General features: G+C 45.6%; 1 protein-coding gene across 3 annotated transcripts in view; it reads right to left on the reverse strand.

Annotated features, from left to right (window-relative positions):
- IL1R2 (interleukin 1 receptor type 2) overlaps window positions 1-25,757 on the reverse strand; it is a 33,540-nt gene extending 7,783 nt beyond the window's left edge. Inside the window, exons 1-5 of one of the 3 annotated variants that reach the window (XM_036907386.2) lie at window positions 25,553-25,757; window positions 10,834-10,961; window positions 10,016-10,280; window positions 3,138-3,318; window positions 933-1,107 (exon numbers count right to left, since the gene is read on the reverse strand). In XM_036907386.2, the coding sequence (XP_036763281.2) occupies window positions 933-1,107; window positions 3,138-3,318; window positions 10,016-10,280; window positions 10,834-10,961; window positions 25,553-25,566 (763 nt within the window). In that variant the 5' untranslated portion in view covers window positions 25,567-25,757. Of the gene's footprint in view, window positions 1-932; window positions 1,108-3,137; window positions 3,319-10,015; window positions 10,281-10,833; window positions 10,962-16,408; window positions 16,580-20,463; window positions 20,485-25,552 lie in introns of those variants that run through there. The other 2 variants (XM_036907387.2, XM_057496892.1) reach the window with 2 other exon arrangements.
- Between the last annotated feature and the right edge of the window lie 718 nt (window positions 25,758-26,475).

Here is a 26,475-nt window from a genome sequence, read left to right on the forward strand (position 1 = left end):
AGGTCCCTTCAAAGGGACAGGAAATCCCATGATTCGCCTATGGGGGAGCGAGGAGCTGGCCTGCACGAATCCTCCCACAAGGCAGTAAAAGAAATACAATTGAAACATTTCAGTTCATGGGAGACATGAACTACCACTTCCCTGTAGTAAACCTGAATCCCAGGATTCTCTGTGTGAAAAGCCTTTTCCCCTTATAAACCAATTATTTGACCTTAATATATTTCCAATGCTCCCTAAATGCCCTTAAAACACTTCAATTGTGTAGTTATTCAAATATATAAAGCAAAGAAAAGCGGTCTCCTCTGCAAGGTAGAGTCCAGGATTTAATCCCTCCTATGCCTCCTGCAGCATTGCTGTCCATGGAGTAAACGTTGAAAGCATTTTAAATATTGATCAACGCGGCTCATGATACTATTTTCAAGTAGAATTCATTTAAACCAATGGGAGCCCTCACTATTCGAAATCCTGGTTTCAAGTGCAACTGGACATGCCTTGGGGAAGACCCAAAAAGGGCAATTTCCACTGGATATGCCAATGTAAAACCCGAAAAAGCCAATCAAATCTTGGTGTCCTAGAATTATACAGAAAAGCACGGTGACCGTGTTCTGCTGTGGCCCTGGGCTTGCGGGGCCTCCAAAGGGGGCTTTCCGGAGGGATGCGTTTTGGGCTCCCTCTAGTGGTGTGATGTAGCCTCAGCCGTGGAACCCTACCAACTGACCTGGGATTTGCTTTTCCTCCTAAACAGCCCTGCTTGCTCCCTTTCAAAGGGCCCCCCACACACGTCTCATTAGCCTGATGTTTCAGGAGAGGGAACATACCTGTAATCCTTTCATACCAAAGACATTCAAGGAATTCTATGTGAAGACTAATTTGTTCTTTGCATGCTTGCTATTGAACCAGGGTGGAGAGGTCGGCTGGGGGCAAGCACTTACTGTTGACCTGCAGTCTGATATTCCTAGTGATGTTGTATTGTGCGCCCTTGTGGACAAACGTCATGGCGCAGCTGTAGTAGCCGGCGTCCTCTACAGACACATTGTATATGAGCAAGCGAGCCGTTCCCTTCACACTGAGAAACTTCTCGTTGTCCTGATCCAAAAGGACAGAATCCTGAAGGGAAAATGTTTTTTAGAGTTACACTACATACCCACTTGCAGCTCAGAAGCAATGGACAGCATCAGGGTGATCAGTCAGTGTTGAGTTTGCAACCCAAGAATCACTGTAGTGCTCACTTTGCAAGTATTATACTTTGGGCATACTTTGCACTGTATTTTTAGGAAAGGGAATTTGTTAACATATAAAGCAAAATTGTGGGATTTGCTTAGCCATGAAGTTTAAAGCACATTTGCTGAAATACAATAGGAGAAAAAGAAAGTATCCCTTCTTTGAAAAAGTAAGCCATTTAAAATACAAATGTATTTATGGCCTTACTGCTGCCTATAGACCTTGGAAATGCCCAGGTAAGAGCATCATATAGTCACAATGATTTGTAAAGCAATGTTCGGAAGAGATTATGTTTCTGTAACTTTAAGAATCATTTCAATTTTAGGGATCAGTAGAGATGGAGGGATTTTTTTAAGAAAACCCTATATTTAAGAAATGAGGCCACTCTTTGCATATGGACAGAAGGTGCTATGGGGTGCTGCACAATAGAACCCGCCAGAGCAAGACCCCCAGCAACATAGAAGATGCTGGATGGGGTTTTAAAAACACCCTAATGATCACAAAATGTTCCCAGGAACATGTCTTTCATGACCATGATGATCAAAAGCTTGCAATAGTCAAATATAACCTTGAGTCATTTCAGAATCTTACTCTAAATGGGAACACAGACATAACTGGAACGGTGTGTCAGCCACATAACTCATAAAGTATTATTTTACAATGTATTTAATTACAAGACGAGATTGTATTGTTCCTCACATGAGAGGTCAAATATAAAAAATCCAAACAGGCCCACAACACAGTTCTCCCAAGACCTGTGAGCCACCAGCAGGATATGAGCTCTGGCCTCCCAGGTTAGAGTTCTGGCTCACCAGCCACCAGCTGTGCAACCATGGGCAAGTTCCTTACATTTCTGTAAATCCATTTCCTACTCTGTACAATGGAAACATGAACAGGCCCTACTCCACAGGGTTACATGTCAGGGTGTAGACTTGTGCATGGTACTTGCTCGGTAGGGATTAGCATTACTAGGAAGTAACGATTATGAAGCACCACCATGAGTTCCTTGTCCACCCACATTTATTGAGCACCATCTGCATGCCAAGCATTGAGTAGGTGCTTCATACACAGAACTCCATTTAATCATCAAAACAACCCCAGGACTGGGAATGATGAATTGTCATCTTGCAGAGGTAACAGGTACGAAAGGTGAGATAGCATGGCCAGGACTGCAAGACAGGTGAATGAGGGACAGGGTCTTAAACCCAGGTGGGTCAGCTGCAGAACCTGTGCTCTGTCCTCTACAGGTAAACCTGTCACTTGTCCTCTTTGTGCTCTTCCTAAACCAAGAGAAAATTCATTTCATTATTGGGCTGGCTAATTCATAGAAGCTGGCTACTTTCCTTTACTTTCAGAAAAACCATTTCAAAGTTTCCGATATTAAATTGATATCCCATAGCTATCTTGTAGTTACAATACCAGTCAACTGCTTAAATAATTCTTGATGGAAGGATTAATTTCTATCAAGTTTTAAACAAATAACTGTACTTTTTAGTATCAATTCATGGTCTATGTCAGGGGGTCAGTAAATTTTTTCTGTAAAAGACCAGATATTGAATACTTCAGGCCTACAGTCTACATGCTCTCTGTCCAACTACTCAGCTCTGTGGTTAATGTGTATAAAAGTTGTTAAAGAAAGTGTTTTTTCTAAGTTTTTATAGACAAACAATAGGGTGAAAAGCTATTTTCTTCAGCTGTTATTAATTCTGCATTCATTTTACATTCAGTTTTCTCAAATCACTATTCTGAGGACTCTTACACAAGCCTCTTAAAGACTAACAGAACATACTAATCCCAACCCTTTCAAAAATAACTGGATTTAAAAGTGAATGTGCTGTCTTCAGAATGAGTATTTTATATATTTCCTGAGGCCAGTAAAACACATTTTAATTAAATGGCAATTTTTAAAGATGTACCTTGTACCATTGAAGCTTCATGTCAGTTTTGTTATGGGTGAATTCACTCAGCTCAGGGCAAACTAATGGCCCTGAGGTTGACAAGGTTAGAATTTGCGGGTATGAGATGAAAGGCAGGGAAGCTTCTGTCTTCTCAAAAACCCTGAGCTCAACGGACATTTCATCACAGTAAGAGGCATTTCTGGTTTAAAAGGGGAAAAAAGGGATAATAAATGGCAAGGCAAAATAAAAGTTAAACTCAATGAAATTAAAAATAATTTCCCCAGTTCCATTAAATTCTGCATTCTGCATTTTCTTGATTAGTACTGCAATACTACTGTCCCTGTCCTTTTAAATCCTTGGATGACAAAAAAAACTCCCACATTATAATTGTTGTATAAGAATGGTGATGTGTTTTGCATGTTTCCCAAAGGGCCTTCTGCAAGACTGATTTCAACGCTGTCAAGGGTCACTAAGAAATCCCCAGACACTCTTCAAGAAGGCATAAACCCTCCTGGGTTCTGAGGGTCATTGAGCACAGCCCCAATTTGCACCACGTTCCTGGTCCAAGAACCATATCCAAACACAGAGACTGTTTCCTAAGAGCCACTGTTTCCGTATAATGGCAATTACTTCTCTTAGGAATCATTTATCAACTGAAGTCAAATTTCAGAAAACTGCTGAGAACTTTGTGTAATATCTATATAGGATTTTTGCAGTACTGCATAGGGAACATTAACTTGGTAAGTTTGTTTAGTTTAAAAAAATTTTTTTTTTTACTGTAATCTCAATATCATAACTCTTTCAAGACTCTAGAATTCAGGAAAAGGCAGAGACGAAACAATGATAGAAACATGGAGGAAATGAGGGAAGGACAGAGGATATTAATTAAAACTGTTTTTCTAAGTACAAAAACGTAAAAATATAATCATCTCAGCTAAGTTCCTGGCTGCCTAAGAAACACAGACATCAATAGAGACAGAAAGAATGTGTGTGGTATGAGGAGGGCCTTGCACAGCAAAATGTAAAGCAATCTACATCCAAAGAAAGATCAAAACATGAAAAATACATATGAAAGAAACAAATGATAATAACTTACTACCTGAAGTAAAAAGAATTAATTCATATATGTAAGGCCAATATTTATGTTTCATATCTAGTTTTAAAAAAAGGAAAAAGAGGAACAAACCTTTATGCACAAAGAAAGGCAGAAAGTTAACTATCACCCTGAAACGTGCATGATCTCACTGCGAGTTGAAGAAAAGCAAATGAGAATGTTTAAAGAACAGAGCATACCTGAAAACTGTCATATTTTTGGATGAGAAAAATTAGGTTTACAGAAACTAAGTCATTTCCTAAGGTTGCATAGCTATGAAGAGGTCAAATCAGGGTTTGAAGCCTGGAAAACCCCGTAAATTAGAGCAATAGCTCCAGAAACCAAGCTTACTAGACATACTGAGAGTTGCAAACCTGTTCACGTTATTTATCTGGTAATTCCCCTTAGGCAAGACACTCTTTGAAGATAACTCAGAAGGAAGATGGGCGGGGGAATAATTTGATCAAGACTCATGTTCTCCATGTGGGTATCCCCACTGCAAATGGGTGGTGCTCATTAGTACTGTTCACCAAATATGTCCACCTGCCCCCATCCTGAGCACACAGTGGGATTACACACCCTGCTCCCCCATGGGTGGGTATGGTTACATGCCTACCTTGTTTTATTGTGCTTCACTCCATTGCACCTTGCAGATTCTGTATCTTTCACGAATTGAGGGTGTGAGGCAACCCTGCACTGGGGAAGTCTGTCAACACCATTTTTCCAACAGCATTTCCTCACTTCATGTCTGTGCCACATTCTTGCAGCATTTCAAACTTTTTCATATTAAAATTGTATTTGTTTTGGATTACCTGTGATCAGCAATCTCTGATGTTACTATGGTAATTGTTGTGGTGCACCACAAACCAGGCCCATATAAGATGGCAAGCTTAATAAACATTGTGGGTGCCCTGACTGCTCCCCTTAGGCTGCTCCCCTATCTCTCTCCCTCTCATGAGGCCTCCCTATACCTGAGACACAATAATACTGAAATTAGGCCAACCAATAACTGCACAATGGCCTCTAGTGTTCAAGTGAATGGAAGAGTTATACATCTCTTGGTTAAAATTAAAGCTAGAAGTAATTAAGCCTAGTGAGGAAGGCATGTCAAAAGCCAAGAAAGGTCAAAAGCCAGGCCTCTCACACCAAACAGATGGCTAAGTTAAAATGTAAAGGAAATGTTCTTAAAGGAAATTAAAAATGCTACTCCAATGGAACACATGAATGATAAAAAAGTGAGATAAGAAATTTGCCTTTTTGCTGATATGGAGGAAGTTTCAGTGGTCTGGATAGAAGATCGAATAAGCCACAACATTCCCTTAAGCCAAAACTTAATCCAGAGCAAAACCCTAACTCTCTTCAATTCTATGAAGGATAAGAGGGGTGAGGAATGTTCATGGAAACAAACAGAGGTTGGTTCATGAGGTTTAAAGAAAGAAACCATCTCCATAACGTCAAAGACAAGGTGAAGCAGCAAGTGCTGATGTAGAAACTGCAGCAAGTTATCCAGAAGATCTAGCTAAAATCATTAATGAAGGTAGCTACACTAAACAACAGATTTTCAATGTAGGCAAAACAGCTTTCTACTGGAAGAAGACACCATCTAGGACTTTCATAGCTAGAGAGGAGAAGTCAATGCGTAACTTTATCAGATGGGCTTATTAGGAGCTAATATAGGTGGTGACTTTAAGTTAAAGCCAATTCTCATTTACCATTCTGAAAATCTTAGGACCCTTCAGAATTATGCTCAGTCTACTCTGCCTGTGCTCTATAAATGGAAAAACAAAGCCTAGATGACAGCACATCTGTTTACCACATGGCTTACTGAATATTTTAAGCCCACTGTTGAGATCTACTGCTCAGAAAAAAAGATTCCTTTTAAAAGATTACTACTCATCAGTAATGCAACTAGTCACCCAAGAGATAAAGATGTGCCATGTGATGAATGCTGTTTTCATGCCTTCTAACCCAACATCGATTCTGCAGCCTATGAATAAAAGACTCATTTTGACATTCAAGTCTTTTTATTTAAGAAATACATTTTATAAGGCTACAGTTACCTTGAAAAGTGGGTCTGTGCAAAGTAAGCTGAAAACTTTCTAGAAAGGATTCTAGATGCCATTAAGAACATTCATGATTCATAGGAAGAGATCAAAATGTCAACATTTGGAAGAAGTTGATTCCAACCCTCATGGATGACTTTGAGAGGCTCAAGACTTCAGTGGAAGAAGTCACTACAGATGTGATGGAAATAACAAAAGAACTAGAATTAGAAGTGGAGCCTGAAGGTATGGTAAAATTTGAGCGAGTGAGGAGTTACTTCTTGTGGGTGAACAAAGAAAGTAATTTCCTGAGATGGACTCTGCTCCTGGTGAAGATGCTGTGAAGATGGGTGAAATGACAACAAAGGATTTAGAATATTACATAAATCCAGAATATTACATATTCCAATAGAATATTACATAATCCATTACATATGCTTATTAGTTGAAAAAGCAGTGGCAGGGTTTGAGAGTATTGACTCTAGTTTTGAAAGATGTTCTATTGTGGGTAAAAATCACATCCTACAGAGAAATCATTTGGGAAAGGAAGAGTCTGTTGATGTGGCAAACTTCCTTGTTGTCTTATTTTAAGAAATTGCCAGCCTTCAGCAGCCACCACCCTGATCGATCAGCAGCCATCAACATCAAGGCAAGACGCTCCACCAGGACAGATTACAAATCACTGAAAGCTCAGATGATGGTTAAGATTTTTTAAGCAATAAGGTGTTTTTTAATTAGGCATGTACATTGTTTTTTAGACATAATGCTATTGCATACTAATAGACTATAGCATAGTATAAATATAACTTTTATATGCACTGGAAAACCAAAAAATGTCATTTGACTCATTTTATTGCAGTGGTCTGGAACTGAATGCACAATATCACTGAGGTGTGCTGTATATGACTCTTTCTAGTCAATGAGTTTTATGTGTGTCACTTCTACACCCAAAGTTTAACAGCCACGAGAAACCCTCCAGCACATGTTTCCTTTTGGTACAGTGGCCAAAAAGACAGAAAGAGCATTTCTGTGTATATATTGACCACCTCTATGGTTCTCCTCATACTAGTGGCTTCATATGCTGTGATTTCACAGAAATCTCCCAATAAATCTCTTTTCAGATGGGAAAAACTGAAGCCCATAAATGTTAACTAACAAGAGCAAAGTCCTACAAGATAGAAAATGAAAGGGCTGAGATTCACATCCATATCCTTCTGAAACCAAATTCCATTCTTTTTCTTTTAAATTTTCCAAGAAAAAAAACTTTTTTCCTTAGAAAAAAATTCAAGATTTTATACCTGTTAGGGAGAAATGAAAACTATGTATTTATAACTATTGTAAAACCAGACATACATACACATTGCCCTGATACAAAAAGAGAAGATTGCTTGCCTGCTTCCTAGTCAGGAAGGGTCGACAGAATTGACCACACACACACATACCATCTAGGACTGAGGCTGATGTCGTCTGAAATTCTCCTATCACCACTGATTCCTGTGTGCTAATGTCACTTTCTTTGATTCTCTTTTTTAAATGCAAATATTAGTGAGTATAGTTTCTCCTTCAGTCAATGAGTTTCTGAAATCTGGAGAGACTCTAAGCCTGGCTGATAGGAGTGAGTAGAGTCTTAAGGAAGGATAGAGGCATCTTCTGAAGAGAGAAGTCCAGAAACACTATTTCCCAATGAGGTCAACAGCCTGCCCTAATCCCTTCAGAAAACCTAAGCCAAGAAATTTCAAAGATCAACAATAGGAGGCCTATAATTGAAGGCCCTTTCTCCTTCAAGAAGCTGCAAGATAGGCCAAAACCGTTGAATGGATAAGGACAGTCTTTTCAACAAAAGGTGTTAAGAGTACTGGATAACCACATGCAAAAAAATGAAGTTGAAATAGTCCCATATCCAGTACCCATATACAAAACTTAACTCAAAATGATCAAAGACCTAAACATGAGAGCTTAAACTATAAATATTCTTAGGAGAAAATACAGGGGAAAAACTTCACAACATTAGATGTGGCAATGATTTGTGGCTACAACATCAAAAGCACAGGTACCCAAGGAAAATAAATAAATAAATTGAACTTCATCAAAATGTAAAATTTCTGTGCATCAAAGGACATCATAAACAGAATAAAAAAGCAACCTACGAAATGGGAGAAATATTTGCAAATTATGTATCTGCTAAGAGATTGATATCCAGAATATATAAAGAATTTCTACAACTAAGAAAAACAAATAAACAACCATTAACAACCATTCAATTTAAAAATTGGCAAAGGACTTGAAAAGACATTTCTTCAAGGAACATAAATAAATGGCCAATAAACATAGAAAGATGCTCAACATCACTAATCATTAAGGAAAAGCAAGTCAAAACCACAATGAGATACCCCTTCATATCCATTAGGATAGCTATTATCACTGCCCGACCCCCCAGGAAAAAAGAAAAAAAAAACAGCAAATAAAAACTGTTGATGAGGATGTGGAGAAATTGGAACCCTTGCATACTGGTAGCAATGGAAAATAGAGCAGCCAGTATGGACAACCATAGGAAGGTTCCTCAAAAAATTAAACATAGAATTACCCTATGATCCACCAACTAGGTATATGTCCACAAGAATTGAAAGCAGGGACTCAAGCAGACTTCTGTGCACTTACCATGTTCATAGCAGCACTATTCACAATGAAACAAAAAAGGCAGAAGCAATCTAAGTGTCCATTGATAGATAAATAGAATAACCAAAATGTGGTCTATCCATACAATGGAATATTATTCAGTCTTAAAAAGGAAGGAAATTCTGACACCTGCCACCACATGGATGAAATTTGAGGACATTATGCTGTGTGAAAAAGCCAGTCACAAAAGGCCAAATATCGTGTGATTCTACTCGTGTGAAGGACCTAGAGTGGTCAGATTCATAGAGACAGAAAGTATAATGGAGGTGGCAAGGAGGGGGCAATGGGGACTCAGTATGTAACCAGTACCAAGTTTCAGTTCTTGCAAGAAGAAAGGAGCTCCGGAGATGCGCAGTGGTGATGGCAGCACAACCATGTGCACAAACATATCACAAATGACAGAGGTACTTAAAAAGGGTTAAAATGGCCAATTTGATGTTACACATATTATATAATTAAAGAAAAAGCAACAGGACAAAGAGGGAGGGGACTAGACCCCAGGTTAGGAGCAGTGGGTTCCAGTCTCAGCTCCACACCCACCACCGGGGAGAACTTTCTAAGTGAGCTTGCTTCCCCTACACATATAAGCAGCCGGACTGACTCATTCCTAAAGTCTTGTCCAGGTCTCAGATCCTGTTCAGTGCTCTGTATCTATTTCCTGTGTCCATGTGGACTCAGCAGTGAATGAATAAACCAAGTCCCTGTCCTCCTGGCGTTTACATTCCAATGGGGTAAATAAACATTCATCATAAACACAAATGTGGGTCAGATGAAGGAAAATGGCCTGGTGAGGAGAGTGGCCGGGGTGCTGTTTCAAACAATGGCTGGGGAAGTCCTCTCCAAAGAGGTGACATTTGAGCAAAGACTTAAACGGAGGCAGAGGGGACCTCCGTTTAAGGAGGGAGGAGGTATTCCAGGAACACCTGAGGATGGGAAGGAGGTATTCCAGGAACACCTGAGGACATAAAGTGGATTCGAGCCCAAGGACTGGATTTTAAAATCCAGATCTTGCTGAAGAACCATACAAAAGCCCGCTCGCATGCACATGGAGTCCCACTCCCCCATCTCGTCCCCAAGGGGCTCACCTGGCCGTACAGATGTAGGTGCCTGAGTCCCTGCAAAAGGCTGGCAAAATCCACAGAGCATCATCCTGGACCCACACTCGCTTCTCTTCTTCCTCTGGGACTAGCCCGGCAGAATCGTTTCTACGCCAGGTAAGATTGACATCTGGGCTGGCAGAGGCCAACAACCAAGACCGCATCTGGGGGCACCTCAGGACCACAGGCTCCCCTTCCACCCTGAAGTCGGTTTTGAAATGCTTGCCACGAAACTGGCAGTTTCCTGCAGCCACTGAAGGACAGAGAGACCACAGTCAGACCTCAGCTCAAAACCCCGCTTGGATGGGCTTGTCCCTGGAAACTGTGAGCCCCTAACAGCAGCCAGCCCAGGGGACCCCATGAACCCTTCTTGTTGTGATGATTTTCAAACTTTCAAGTAACAAATTTAGGGCTTCTATCAATTTTGTGGAAAATTTAATCAAGTTCATATGGTGATGAAAACAGCGATTAAAGTGTGGCCATGCTTTTCAGTTGTTCAGTCCTTATCATTACAAGTAGATCTTGGCTAAGTTCAGAGAGAGAAAGAGCTAAGTTCAGACAGGACAAGAGGTTTAAATCCTAAGGCACCTTTTCCAAAGGGCAAAAATACCACTTCTTCAGTTCCCTCCTCTGGCAGGAAGGACCCGTGCCCAGAGACAGCACTGAGCAGCAGACGAGGGGGCAAAGGAAGCATTTGCCACTCACCAGGCCACGAATACTCCCCTTGCCTTTTGATTACAGCAAAACCTCCCTAGGCAAATGACTGCTGTCCCCAGGGAAGCTGCAGGCAAGGATTCACTTCTTACCTGTGCGTTCCTCGGGCTGAGTGGCCAAGACAGAAACACCCATCACCAACACGTACAAGATGAGCATGGTCCCCAGCACCCTCTGGGGGACACAGGAGGTGGAGAGCTCTGATCCAGTACCCTGCAGCCTAGAGAAGGAGACAGAGGGTCACCAGAAGCCACCGACAACCAAAGAGAGAATTTATCTGAGGATGGTTCCAGGGACACATTCTGGAGGCTCCACCTGATGATGGAAACCTTTTCACCTAGATTGTTTTAACAAGAAATCTCAAAATGTTTGGATTCACTTCTCTATGACTATACTCATTGAATACACCTGATATCAAATCCCCAGAGCCCTTAAAAACTGTCTCGGAATAGGGTTTCCATAAGCTGCGTGTCTGTCCACCTCCTGAAGGACGCCTCAGCTCCCTCCCTGCAGCCTAAGTTGCCGCCTCCTCAGCTGAAGCCACTGCTCAGGTCCGCTCCTTCTTCTGGTCTTGGCTCCTACATCACCCTACATGAGGCCTTCCCTGGCCTTCCTGTGTAAAACTGCACCGCCCTCTGCCCTGGTACCCGTATTTCCTTTCCTGCTGCCTTGCTCTCCAAGGCATTCATCACCTGCCATGTCTCCTTGCTCAAGAAAGTAAGTTCCATGTGTAAGCTCAAGGATCCTACTTTATTCAAGCCACTGTTATACTTGTGGAATGAATGTCTAGAAGTCAAAAGGCCCTCATATTTTATTCATCAGAGAACGTTTTTATAGTCCTTATGGCTTAACTTTTATTTTACATAAAATTCTGATGTATGCTAAGGGTTTCCATATACTGTTAAGTCTCCTATCTAGAACGTTCCAGAGAAAAGAGCAAAACGAGGCCCCAAAAGGGAACAATTTACATAGTTCACGAACATTCCTCCCCATGAGCCTCCCCAAGACCCAAGCATCTGATGCCTCTGTAGCTCCCTGACGTCTTTTCATGCTGTATCACAACTGCCTGTTGTATCAGTAAACCAATGCCTCAACAATACTGCTAACAAGCCACCCAAAACTGAATGGTGTAAAACAATTGTTTTATTCTTGCTCACAAGTCTTTGGGTCGAATGGAGGTTGGCCGACCTAGGTGAGGCTGGGTTAGGCTTGCTCCAAGCTACAAAGGGATCCAAATCCACTCCATGTGTCTCTCATCCTCCTTGGACCAGTGACTTCCTGGGAGATGATCTTATGTGATCGCAAAAATACAGTGTGGGCAAAAGCACTCAAGGCCTTGCCCTGAATGAGCTCACTCTTGTCTGCCCACATTCCACTGGCCAAAGCAAGCCATGTGGCCAAGCCTGCCATCAGCGGGGAAGCCCCTCCACCTCTAGTGGGAGGAGCTGCAGAGTTAGACCAGGAAGGGAAGGAAGAGGAAGCAAGCACACCATCTACCCACCTGTTCCTATCTGGCTCCCAGGGCAGGGAAGGCCTGGGCACTGCAGTCTGACCTTCTTCTCGGCCCTCATAGCCTACAGAGTACCCAGTCCCAGAAAGTACCAGGGAATATTTATGACCAAAAGTTCACCAGAGAATTGGGAGTGCTGAGAAAATCTGGGGGAAAAACTTCCTACCACTGCCCGCCTGCCAACCCCTGCCACATTCTTGGAGGAGGTTGACTTGTTCCCTGTGGTTGGAACTAATACCATTCTGAATGGCTCATAGAAAACCCAGTGGCTCTCACCTGGCCAGGGCAGGTTGGGAGTGACCCTTGCACTTTAGAAACCCTCCCTCATCAGCTGGGGCCCATTGGAAGGCATGGGCTCAGAGTTGCAGCCTCAATCCCCTCAAGCAATGAGGAACCGGGTGGGCAGTGAAGGGATGAGGTCTTCCCCTTAGCCCCTTGCCTGGGGCTGTTTGTCCTAAGCTCTCCTGCTTCTACGTGGTCCAGTCCTTCACATGCTTCTGAAATGCTAATGCTTCCTTAACTTGACCTCTAACCCACCCTCAGTTTCACCAGGCCACTTGGTTAGCATAAAGGTCCCACCAGCATTGACCAAGTTGCTCCGTTCTCTTTGGACGCTCACTAGCTTATCACCTCCCCAGCTGTCCTGGCCCCAGCCAGACTCACTAGTTCCCTGGTGAGGATAGGAAAGAAGTGGAGTTCAATACAGCATGTATACCCAACATGGCATCTCCAAATAGTGAGTGAAGTCACAGACGTTCATGCAGGGAGTGATGTATGGTGACAGCCACTGTGCTGAGTTCTGACATTCCTTCTTCACTTTACCCCTGAGATGCACAGTCATGCCAGTTTTATAGATGATACAATAGAAGAGGTGAAAGAAGTTAAGTAGCTTGGCCAACATGTTACAGCCTGCAAGCCTACAGGGCTGAACTTTAAACCCAGGGCTAGTTATTCCAAAGCCTTTACTCTTCAAAAATATCATTTTTGTGGCAGATGCTGCTAGCTTCCTCCCCGATATCTGTCCTGCTTCCCCAGTAACAGGGCCCCCGACCCCTCACTACATTTCCCATCCCCCCTTGCAACTAGGAGAGGCCATGTGATGAAACGGGGCTGGTGAAATGTAAGTGGAAATGCATGCTCCTCCCGGGAAGTCTTCTTCCACATCTCCCTCGTCTCCCTCCCTGCGGGCTCAGCGTGTGTGCGATGAGTGTGGCGGCTGCACCACAGCCCCATTCTTGGGCCACAAGGTGCAGACCACTTGTTGGAAGCCATGGGGCAACAAGAGAGAAACATGAGTCCTTGGTGACTCAGTGGAGCTGGCCCCCAGCCCCAGACTCCCTCTTTTATCTATTTGGGCTTCCTGTCACACACAGTCAGACCTAACATCAACTTTCCAGTTCATGAAGGAGCCCCCAGGGATGGGGCACTGCTAAGTCCTGAGTTCTCACGGGCCCTCCTGGCATTCAGCTGTTTCAATGAGCAGTTTCTGCTGAGTGACTCTATGAAGTCAGCTCACCTGAGAGGCAGAAGGAGCTGGGCTGGTCTCCCCTCAAGTGAAAGCGCCCCAAGACTCAGGCTCAGGCTTAGCCTCAGATTAGGTGAAGGTTTGTCACCAGGCTCAAAGTTACTTCTATGTCAGAGAGTCAGGCCAAGTACTTACAGAGGTAGGTGTTAGCTGCAGCTTCACAGGGCTGCAGGGCTGGGGTCCTACATAAATCTAGTCCTAGCACTTCCTTTGGTCAGGTGAGAGCAATTGACTATTAAGCCTCTTCTCCCAATCACATGTCTGGTCAGGGTAAGAAAGAGAGATATTCACTGTGGAGCAGAATCCTTACATGTCCTCCTCGAGTAACGGCCACTTCCCACCAGCCCCTTGGCCCCTTCCCCCAGGTCCCCAGCCAATGGAACTGTCTTGCTTTCTCTTCTTTGATTTTGTCAAAATTGCTGCATTACTGTGACCTCTGCAAGAAGCAGCTTTAGACAATTAATCCACAAACACATAGTGGTGATGATGCTCAGTCATCAGACCCTCAGAGAAAGGCTGGAACCAAAACTGCCACAGTGTGGGAAACAGCTAAGTCTTTGGCAGCCCTGGAGGAAAAAGAATTCATTTTGCAGAGGTTTACAACAAAACATTATTCTCCTGCCCTATTTTCTTTAAATGTGTCTTTAAATTGCAGACAGTCTGACATTTCTGTTGAATCTCAGTTGACCTTTTTACTGGAAGAAAGAACTATGAAAGGCAGCTCATTCCTAGTATTTGAGTCGCAATCCTATCCTTTGTTGTAAAATGACCATGTTTCATCCCACTTAGCATCAGAAAACAGAGGAATGGGATGAAAAGCAGGGCCAGGCATATGACGCAAGCAGCATCTGCCTGGCCTTCATGGCACCCAGGTGACCACTCACTGCCTTTGACCCTGGGCATCTGCCTCCTGTGCATGGATGGTACGTGTGACCTGAGATTTTATAGCTGTTTACTTCACCTTTTAATGTAACTTTGAAAAATTCCAACAGACTAAAAAGTTGAAAGCATAATATAACACCAGTATGCACTTCACAAAGATTGACTGATTAATATTTTGCTTTAATCTCATTCTCTCTCAGTAGATTGATAATAGGTAGATGATCATTAAACAGACATACATATGTGCACATACACATTTTCCCCTGAAAAGCTGAAAGTTGCAGACATCATCAAACTTTATCCCTAAATACTTCAGAATGCATGTAGGAACATATTTTATTAGCAGATTGAGAACAGGTAAATAAGTGATAGCTCCACAGATACATCTTTATGCATTTAAAAGGAGTTAAATTTCACTCTTTAATACATTTGAATATGGCACTTAATTCATGCAGAACATTAACCTTTTCTTTAATTCTACCTTCACCTTGTTCCCAGAAGTTTTTGGGCAACTGTCCATCTGTGAGTCAGGCAGTACAGTCATCCAAAACACAAAAGCAAGGAGACATCTTGAATAGTAACAAATCCAGTAGCTATCAGGCCTTACTCACATGACTTAGTCACCTCCAGTTTTGAACATAAATTCCTAAAAACCCAAATACATTGCTTCGGGCATGCAGTGTAAAACCTTCTGAAACCCATGAGAAAATAAATATTTACATCAAAATTAAGCGTGAACATTTTTACAACTCAAAGCTGAAACAAAATAAAAAGTATTTTGAACTAAATCTCTGGGAGGCGCATTATGTTAAGACTTTGGAGGGTAATAAAACAGACCCTCTAGTTTCAGATACAAAGAAATATACAACCAGGTTTGGGACAACTTCTGTTAGAAAATGTACTGGCTCAAAGAAGAACCCTTGCTGGGTTGCCCACAAATTGCTTTTGTCCTGCAGAAAGGAGAGAGGCTGGTTCTTCCCCCTCCTTCTGAATTAAGGGCATTCAGAGCAGCTCACTGGGATTGTTCCTGGTCTGCATGCCTGCGTCAAAATGACAGCACCTTGATGCCCTTGACCCTCGTGGGGCCTGGAGAGATGGAATGGCTTACTGGAGACCACAGTGCAGGAAGACCCACCTGTGGTGGGACCAGGCAATGGGTCACGGTGGGTTGAGTCCCAAAGGGGAAAACCTGGAGAGTAAGACTTGGCTTGACCCAGGCTACACACGCCCTTTGTATTTCACCTTCTGCCAATAAGGATCTCTGCTCTCCAAAACCATCCTTTCCCTCTCAACCCTTTTGAACTTGACCAACTTCAGCCCCAAGAACCACTGCCCAAGAGATTCAGTAAATCCACCCAACTCCCTTCTGACTCATTCAAACCCACTGCTCACACTGTGCATTCCCAGCAAGGCTGAGTCACTCAGAGCCCCCAGTGAGCTGGCCCATCAACCAAAGATACGTCCTTCACCTTCTTCCTGCACCAGGCTAACCCCCAAGAAGACCACCCTTCTAGCCAAACATAGTTGCCATACTCCTCCTAAACAACCCATGTGAAAGCTCATGGGGCCGTCGGCACCCACAGTAAAAGTCTGCCAAGATTTAGACTCCCCCCCACTCAGTGTTTGTGTAAAAGGGATTTGCTGCTCTGAAAAACTTCAGAGGGCAAAACTGGGGAGTCTGGTGGAGCACATCATCCCCATTATAAGCATGAGGCAATGGAAACGGACTCAGGTACATTAAGGAACTTACCCAAGGCCAAAGAGCTAATGGGATGATAAAGTAGGATGTAAACTGAGTCTACGCAGTCCTCAGTCCTGGTGCTCATTCTCTGTCCTGTGGAAGCATCAGAACCTGGAGCTGGAGAGGGCTCCAGAAGCCACTACGCTTAGCAGACCATCCAGACAGTGTTCCCAAACCCAGCGTCCTCCATGGATGGCCAAGCTCACCCCTCATGAGATGGACACTTCTAGCCTTAGGAAGCACTCACGATCAGAAATGTCTCTGTCATTTCCGAATGCAAATTTGCCTCCTGCTAAATACCACTCATTAGTCAGATTCCACCCTAGGTGGGGTGCTCAGAAGTCTGTTTGCATCTCCTAGTAATCCAGGCAATTAGGGAATCATAAGGAGAGCACTGTGGGAAGCAGACTTTACAGGCCAACAGAGCAAGTGTGCATCCTGCCTTCCTCGTATGCCAGCTGGGTAGTTCAGTGCCCATATAAACAGGTTACAGTGCCTGTGTGAGGCTCAGGCTGCTCATCTGTAAAATGCCGTAGCCTGGTGTGCATCACGGAGAGTCTGATGGCACATGTCATGTAAAACAGACAGCCCAGAGCTGGCAAAGAGAAAGCCCTCAACAAGTGGTCACTCTCACAGCATTTTACAGAAGACCAGAACTCAGTGAAGTAAGTAACATGCCCATGGGGACACAACTAGCCCACCAGAGTGAGAAGTCAGGGCTTCCACTGCCTGCATTCCATCTTCTGCTGAGGGTCTGTCACACAGCCTGAAAACTTTCTGGTATCACAGTCAATAACTTGACTGACACTAGTCACTGTATTAGAAGGGTGTGCAGCTTTGTCTGAAGGAAGCAATAGCCTATGTGCTTAAATCCATATTACAGAAGTGTATTTAACATGTAAACACCCCATCATAAATATACACACATGGTCAAGGTGTCCCAGGGAACCCCAATGCTTTCATTCAGACTGACATCTTAGCAGTAGAGTCTTTAAGCACACAGGATGGGAAATTGAAGCTGGGTTCTCTACCGTGAACTAGCTGTGTGATCTTAGGCAAACCCTAAGCCATTTACCCAATCTGGGTCACAGTTTCTTCATCTCTAAAATATAAGGGTTGGGCTGCCAAGTGCTCCCAGGTCCCTGCCCAGTGTAAAAGCCTGGGGTTCTAAAGTCAGTCTGGATTTGCATTTAGGCTTCAGTCTTGGGCACAGATTCTATTTCTAAAGCACCAAGTTAGGGGCTTAATCAGAGAACCACTGAATCATAGCAGCTCACATGCTGAAGTCTCATGGCCAGCAAGTAGCAGAGCCAGAACTCCAGACCTCTGAGTTCCCCTGGGGACTGGAACTGCAGCTCTGCTGGGCTGCTCACCGGTACTGTTAACTAGTCACTGCATGCTCTGTGCTGGCGTGGGAAGGGGGTGGTTATGAGCAGATGCTCACGCTTTAAACTTAATGCTCCTTTCAACCTCTTGTAATTGGTGTGAGGCAAACACCTCAGATATTTGGATTATCAGTCATCAAGATAACCTGCCCATCCAAACCATAACTCAGATCGAAGAAACGGGACAAAAAGATCTGAACAGCGGCAAGGTAGCCATAGGTCGCTGGCAACAAAGGCATGAGTATTTTACTCAAAGAGGAAGCTCTGAAGGCCTCTTTCAGGACCTCCTTCTCTTTATTTACACGAGCATGGCTATTGTTCTTTAGTTTGGCAAACCATATTCTCTCAAGATGGCCACAATGTCCCCCAACCCATGGGGTCCTGATTATGTGACAGCACCACTCTGCCATCTGCCATCAAAAGGCCGAGGCCAACTCACCTCCCTTGAATGTGGGCCAGCCTGTGACTCGAGTCTTACCAATAGGACGATGCGGGATGAACTCCAAAGCTAGGTCAGAAAAGGCCAGGCAGCATCCACCTGGCTTCCTTGGGACACTCGCTCTGAGGGCAGCCAGCCACCATGTAAACTGTCCAGCTACCTTGTGACCACCTTGTAAGGGAGGCCACAAGCAGGGGGTCCAGTCGACAGTCACAGCTATTCCCAACCTCTCAGGAATCCCTTCAAAGACAATAGCCATGTAAGTGAAATCATTTTAGGGTCCATGGACAAGTCCATTCACCAGAGAAGTACCACACTTTGAACTCAGCCACACCACTTGGAGTATCAGAACCACCCAGCTGGGCCCCTCTCACTCTGATTCATGACCTGCAGAGTATGTGAGATAGAGTCAAAGAAGTAGCTGCTGGTTGCACAATAACAGAGGACACAGGAAATCTATTAAGACAGATAAATGCAAGGGCCAAAGAGTACAGCAATCAGGGCCTTTAAGAGTAGAACAAATAGTCCCCTCCACCTCACTGCACCCTACTGCAAGCAGCAGGTGACATTCATGTGACATTCATGATGATTTCCCTGAACCACGAAGAACAGTTTAAGTTGTGTTCAGAATCCTCTCTCTCTAGGAGGAGACAGTGCATAACATATGCAATGAGAATCAAGTTTCAATTGTCTCCCAATGTATTTCCTTTCTTGCTGTCTCCAATTCTTCTGCCACTGTGGCCCCAGGAAAGGGGAAGAGCAAAGTCCCCCTCAGAGAGGAGGGAAGGAAGTGGATATGATATAAGGGAAGTAGAAGAAAAAGGCCCTTCGGGCTCCAGGATAAAAGGAGGGAAACCACAAGCAGAATCAGGCAGAGGGTGCTGCTCCATATTCCTGTTCAAACCAGAGAGCAGAGAACAAGACATAGACAAGAGGGGACTGCTGGAAGCAGAGGGACTTTGGCTCTGCTTTCAGATGGGGTCCCGAGAGGAATTCCACTGTGGGAAAGCAAGGCACCCTTAGCAGCCTGAGGGCACCAGTGGGGAATGGAAAGTGACTGAGATCTGGGCTGATACAGGGCTGCAGGACAAGGTGACTTTGAGCTAAGGCTGCAGGATATTCTGTCCATAAGGAGCAGCGTGGCCAAACATGGAAACATGTCCTTACCAATTGGCAGGACCACTGAGTTAAGTCCTCCACCCTCTGCGACCCCAGCATTCCTGCTGCTCCCCAGACACCCTCATGGTCCAGGCAACTGATACCACAGCGTCTGTCCCAAGGTGTTGGTGCTCGTGCCATGCTGCTTGTTAGATTTGGAGTGTCACCTGCACCAGTGGCGAGTTGAAGCTGGGAGAAGCAAGGCCTTGGCAAGGACATGGAGGACCCGTGGGGCCAGCAAGAGGCACCCCAGGCCCAAGCCAGCTGGGGCATTCGCCGTGACTCGGCTGCAAGACCAGCACAGGGTTTCCCAGACACCGGCCTCAGCCGTCAACTCAGCAGTACACCCTTGGCTGGGCCAGTCCAGGGACACCTTCGCGCAAGCTAGTGAGACCCCTAGGCCGGCAGGTGCGGACTCACCAACCTGCCCTGAGGACACAGCTTTCCTTATTCTCGTCTCTTTCCTGGCTAGCTAGAAGAAGACCGTGAGGTGGGAATCTCTGAAAGTCTGAGCATCTACCCAAAAGGGGACGGATCGATCCAAGAGAGGCAGAGGTGAGCCCGTGAGGCGGAGTGACATGTGCTGGTAGGTCTAAGGCACTTCCCTAAGGAAAAGGGGCTTCAGGAGACAAATGTGATACTTGGAAGATTATTAAAGATACATTTTTGGCATCAATTAGCAGTGAGTACAAATTTCTACCATGCTACGTATGATATAGAAATACTTCCTTCCCAAATTGTTAAGTTGTCAAAACAGATGGAATTTTCTCTTTATGCTTTGATAGACATCTTCCACTCTCTGGAAAATGTGCCCACCAAGAGCTGCTTGTCCTCAGGGTCACAGAAGGTGGCAGCTCTCTCTGGCCCTGTGTCCAGCATGCCCATGAGAGCAGGCAAAAGTCAAGCAAAAACAGACAATTAAAAACCCAGGCTTTTTGCATCTATACCATGCAGGGAAATCCCTTGCCACAAGAAAACCCAGCCCTTAGTGTGAAGACAGCCCAGACTTACTGGGTTTTCCACAGACTCAAAAAGTGCCGCCAAGAAATCCTTTGCTCTACTCTGGGGCTACCCACACTTACCCCCTCTGGCTTCCCTCAGCTCCCTGATGCCCAGCCAACTTGTCTCTGGTGGTGAGAGGTGCGCTGTGAAGCTGGGCGATCTGAAATGCGACTTCCTCCATGCCAGTCCAACCGACCTAACTGAGTAACACAGGGTGGTAGACAGACTCATGGTCACCAATGTCTGGTACTTTCCTACTTTGAGGTACACACAGGATTTCACTTCTTCATAACCTTGACATTAGGCATGGCCTCCAGACTATCCCCAGGAAAAGCAGGAAGGATACTTCCATGCCTACGCATTTCATTTCTGGCGCCCTGCCCTCCATCCCTCTCAACTCTTGCAACCGTCTTGTTTATTGATGGCAGCCACAAAAGATGACCAGGTTATCTTGCTAGGAGGCTGAGCGGTCAGCTTCCCTTCATGGATCCACTCGTTTGTGTCTGCATATCTATTTCCCCTTCTGTTAAATAGGAGAAATGCCTATTTCCCAGCCCAGCACTTGTGCCAAAACAATCTGAGTCCAACAGATGGTCCTCATAAGTTCTCTTTTGAAAATGTCAAGTGGCTATGATGAGCCATCACTGACATAATGACAGTGATTTACCATGAGCACAAGAAACTTGTGTTATATTAAGCTATTGAGGCGTTTGGGGGTATTATTGCAAAATGGCTTGGACTAGTATGTATGGCAATCAAATGAATTAGCATGTTGTATTCATTTTCTATTTCTGTGTAACAAACTACCACAAACTCGGTGACTTCAGACAACACCCATTTATTAGCTCACACTGCTGTGAGTCGGGTGTCTGATCTCAGCTTGAACGGAGTCTCTGCTCAGGGGCTCCCAGACTGATACCAAAGCTCAGGATCTGGTTCCAAGCACATGTGGCTGTGAGTAGAATTCACTTCCTCATGGCTGGACAACTGAGGTAACACTTTCTTGCTGACTGTTAGCCAAGAACACTCTCAGCAACTAGAGACCACCCACTGTTTCCTGCCCCACGGCCCTCTTCGCAACATGACTGTTTGTTTCTCCAAGGCCAACAGAACAATATTAGATGCTACTTTACACTTCTCTGACCTCTTGACTCTGACCCCTAGACCTTCTTTTAAAGAGCCCATCTGGTTGTGTCAGGCACAGCCAGGATGGTTTTCCTTTTGATTAACTTCAAGTTAACTGGTTGGGGACCTAAATCATATCTGCAAAATGCCTTCACTTTGCTGCATAAAGTAGCCTAATCGTGGAAGGGCTATCCCCATTAGAGTCATATATCCAGCTCTCATTAAGGGGAAGGGATTATCCAAGGGCATGCTTCAGTGGGGCTCATCTTAGACTTCTGCTTACCACAGACTTTGAAGAAGACATTCTGATAAATATTAGCTCTAGAAAATTCAGGACCTACCCGAAGCTCTCCATCAACTTCTTCCTTGCTCCCAAATAAGAAAACCTTGTCCCAAATATTCTAAGCTTTGTTATTCAAAGTATGGTCTGTGGACCAGCAGCAGGGGCATCATAGTCTCAGGCCCCATGTGAGACCTAGGGAATCAGAATCTGAGCATTTAACAAGACTGCCCAAGCGCTTTGAGAAGCACTGATCTCCGGGACTGGCTTGTCCTTAAATAAAGGTGGAGTGACAACAGAGATGACATTAAATGCTCATGTCTGGTCACTCCAGCCCACTCTGAGTGGTTTTTGAAATGGTGCTGTCAGAATTTCACAATCTGATATTGATGACAAGGATAAGGATGATGATGAGACTGAAGGTGGTGATGATAGCTCACACTGAACACCCACTACGGGCCGGGCAGTCGGCAAAGTTCAGACATGTATTATTTCTTTTAATTTTCCCAACACTGTATGAAAGACATACTATTATTCTTGTTTTAGAAGTGAAGACATTGAGGTTAAGTAAGTCCTCCAAGGAAATACTAACAGAAGTGGTACTAGTATTCACCCTTTAACTTAACAGTTATGTGATCATATTTTCAGAAGTTGTCAAAGCTGTTGTGAAAATCACAGACTGGGGGTCTAGTTGTAACTTGTGAGTGTGCATGATTTAGTCAGAATGTTGGTCTTTCCAAGGATGAGCTCACGCCAGTTAGCCACAGACCCCACACTCACAGCCTCACAGATTTGACTTGCCCCATGGTCCCTGAATATATTCAAGGTCACGATCCCCAATTAAGTCCATGTATTCTTCAATTTCCTCTTGACATTTCATGAAAAATTTGGGCAATATAATATCCAGAAATTCTTAAAAACAGTAAAGAACCTGTTCTCTAACCAATCCCTGCCACCTGACAAATGAAACTGACATCCAGAAACATGAAGTTATATGTCTAAGCCACACAGCAAGATAATATCCAGGTTTTAAAATGGGCTCCTTGGGCCCATATTCAAGTGCCACAATCAAATGATTGTGTTTAGGAAATTATTTATGCTTAACATGAAACAGAGGTTCTTCATGAAGGTATTGAGAAACATTTCAAAGCTTCAGAAACACTGGGATGGAGGTTAATACAGATTCTCAGACTTCTCCCCTGTTTGCTCCTGGTGAGTCAAATGCCCATGTACCTGATGAAAATCATCAGACAAATTACAGCTTCAGAACACGGGTTTTGAAGGGAAAAATAAGAAGGCCCTGAACAGCTTAGAAAGGGTGAGAGAGTAAGGAGCTTGGGAGATGAAATAGGGCAGGGGTCCCAGCCTTGGCTGTACCTCAGAAGTGCCTGGGAAGCTTGAGAGATGACTGATGCCTGGACCCCAGCCCCCAGAGTTCCTCGTGTAGCTGGTCCCAGGTACAGGGATTCTTTAAAGCTCCCCAGGTGATTCGAATGCTCAGCCAGGCTGAGAACCCCCAGAGCAGAGGCTCTGAGATACTACAAGATCAGCACCAGCCCCATCACTGTTTTCTTGGGGCCCTGGCGCCCCAGCAGCTGGCCTGGGGAGCTTCCATGCGCCTGTCGCCTTTCGCCGCCCCCTCCCCTGCTGCTGTAAGCTGTGCTCCTGCATGGGTGGGGAACTGTCCTGACAGGAGACTGAGGTCGTGGGTTAGACACTCATTGATCCCGGCTGTGCTGAGTTCTCTGTCAGCTAAGTAGAACGACCCCTATTTAAAACCACCCCACCCAGCACTCACATCAAACCCAGCAGAGGGGCTCTGTTTTGAAAACGATCACAAAAGCCTCTTATCCTGAAACCCCACTGGATGTGAGGCCTTCTCTTATCACCTAAGATCAAAGTGGGGTCCCCAGATGAGCAGCACTGGGGAACTTAGTAGAAATGTAGGTCCTCACCCCACTCAACCCTACTGAATCAGAAATTCTGCGTGGGCTGGCCAGTCTGTGTGTGAATAAGCCCCCCAGGCTTAGAGGGATGCTGGTGCAGGCGCAAGTTTGAGACCCACTGGCAGAAAGCACTGTCATGATCAAGTGGCCCCCATAGCGAGAGCAGGTGATGGTGACATAAATGACAGCCCAGCGCATGCCACTTATACTATTTGTGTTGCCACTAAAGCTCTGCTATCCTGAGGGAGGGAAGGAGGGATGGCGGGGTGGATCTTGATCATCAGGTTTATTATCAAGCAAGTGGGCTTTGAGGTCTGAGTGGAGCAAGGATTCTGGCAAGGGGCGGAAGGGGGACCCAGGCCAGCTGTGAGCAAACAGGGCAGACACTATGCCCACGACAACCCCTCCCCTAGCCAAGCTTCCTTCTGGCCTCTTTGGATAGCCACGGAGGCTAAAGAGTGAAAGATAGCATGGAAATGGACAAGACTGTAATGAGATTGGAAGGCAGGTGCCACTTTCACCCGTGCACGTGGGAGGGAACCCGCTGCCCTCTCAGGAAGGCAGTGCTCAGAGAAACGGGCCGGAAGAGAGGGAGCTTGGCAGGCTGGCACGGACGGCAGCGAGGGAAGCAGCCGCCCACCACACACACTGCGGGGAGGGCGGGACACCGACTGCCTCAGTTCACGGAGGAGGACTCATGATGGGCCTTGGCCAAGCTCACACCGCCTTGGAAGCACAGCTGGGGGCCAGGTGGTGGGGACCCCTGGGGGGTCTGGGTCCCAAGAAGAGGAAAGGCCTCGGAAGGGGAGCGGGACTCCAGAAGGAGCAGTCCTGGTGGGAGCAGACACACAGGGGGCCCCCGGGGGGTCCAGGCGCTGCTCTGATGCATCCGGGGCCCAGGTTTTGCATCTCCACCACCCGCATCCTCATCCTCATCAAGATCGCTATTGACGGGTGGGGAAACTGAGGCACTGAATGGGTAAAAACAAATGGTGCAATTCATCTCATTATAAGTGAGGGCAAACATTTTGTTTTGTGGGGTTTTTTTTTCTTTTTAAGAATCGTGCCCAGTTTTGTTTTTCCCCGATGAAGCAGGGGATAAAGGTAAGCTCAGCCCACCCCTGCTTGAGGACAGGCGAGCTGCCGGCCCCTGGGTGGTGGCCTCTAGTCAAACGCTACTCGTCATCCAGCAGGGTGCAGAGCTTTGAAAAGACAGTGAGGCCATGACCACAGGGGAGCTGCTAAGAGGCACAGTCAGCACCTGAGCCCAGGCCCTCGCCTCAGGGCCCGGTGGGTGGAAGTCCATCCACAGAAGAGCACCTGCCACCAGACCCCCCCCAGCCTTCTGGGGGCACCCCGGGAGGCCTGTCCGCCCTCCTCTCCCTCTCACCGACCCCAGGGCACTTGTGCTTCCAGTTGTAGGAGGCCTTAGAGCCCTCTTGACCCAGCCCCTTTCTGGACAGAGAAACTAGAACCCAAAGAGGTCAAAGTCACCTTCACCCAGGGGAAGGACACAGATGAGGAAGGCCAGCGAGAGGAGGCGCCTCAGCCGCACAGACGCTCGAGGAGAGCCGCCTGCGCTTCGCTCGGAAACTCGGCAGTGTCCCGACCGCCTGAGCCCCTCCCTCCCTCCGTCCCTCATTCTCTCTGTCCCTCTCCCTCTCTGCTTCTCTCACACATCCTCTCCCTCTGTCCCTCTCTTCATATCTTTTTCCCCGCCTCCCTCATTCCCTTTTCCTCTCTTCTCTCCCCTTCCTTCCCTCTCTCCGTCTCTCTCTCTCTCCCTCCCTCCCTCCCCCTCTCTCAGGAGCCTCTTACCTGCAGCTCTGCATTCCTTCAACTGTGTCTGTCCCCTGGGGAGGGCTGCCAGCCTGACTTTCACCTGCAGTGCAAGCTCTGAGGTTGGGCAGGGATTTATACCCTCATCCTCCAGGGATTTCCTAATCGGGCTTGTGTCACCCTCTCCGACTGGGTGGCTGCAGACACACCTTTTCCCTCCTCACAGGGAGCACCCTCCCGGCTGTAGTGCTGGTACACGATCACTCAGATGGGGAAGTGGCCAAGGAAACTCTGCGTAAGTTTCCCTATTCTTTTTGTGACTCTAAGACTTACGTACTTCCAGCTGAGAGGTGGTTTTAAAGTGCTGTGTATTCGGCTGGGCTATGGCTCTATCAAAAAGAAAAGGAGGCCTTTTGGTCTTTAACCCTCATAGAACCCTTCTAGATCAAAGGAAAGTTAATCCTGAGTCCCCCCGCTGCCAGTCTTATAAGAATTTTAAGTGTAAAGTCAAGGAAGGGGGTGATTTTTCCAAATCTTTATTATTTTGTGGAACTCACCTAATGAATAGCTTGTACACTGGAAATGGAGCCATATCGATACAAAGCAAATGTTTCCTACCCAATCCCAACAGGCCCCATGGTGATGTTGATGGCTCCTCTCCCCTTCACAAGCAGCTCCCGTGCAGTTAGAGAGGCTGGAGTGGAGGTGGGGGAGCCTGCCCAGGGCCTGCTGGGACCCCTTCCAGCCCTGCAGATGCAATTTCAGCCCTGCTCCACTTCATATTCAAACCCCTGCTGTCTGGCTTGGATGGGGCTTTAAAGACTTCCCAGTCCAATGCTCTCCCCCACGTGGACAGGAAGCCATGTGCAGGAGGGTAAGGACTGGACGGGGACCAAGAAGGCGCAAGCTGGGACTTGAGCTTTCTGGGTCCCAGGACACTGGTTTTTGAACTGAGTTGCATA

The sequence above is a fragment of the Manis pentadactyla genome, chromosome 2 (assembly GCF_030020395.1).
Source record: "Manis pentadactyla isolate mManPen7 chromosome 2, mManPen7.hap1, whole genome shotgun sequence".
Taxonomy (NCBI): Eukaryota; Metazoa; Chordata; class Mammalia; order Pholidota; family Manidae; genus Manis; species Manis pentadactyla.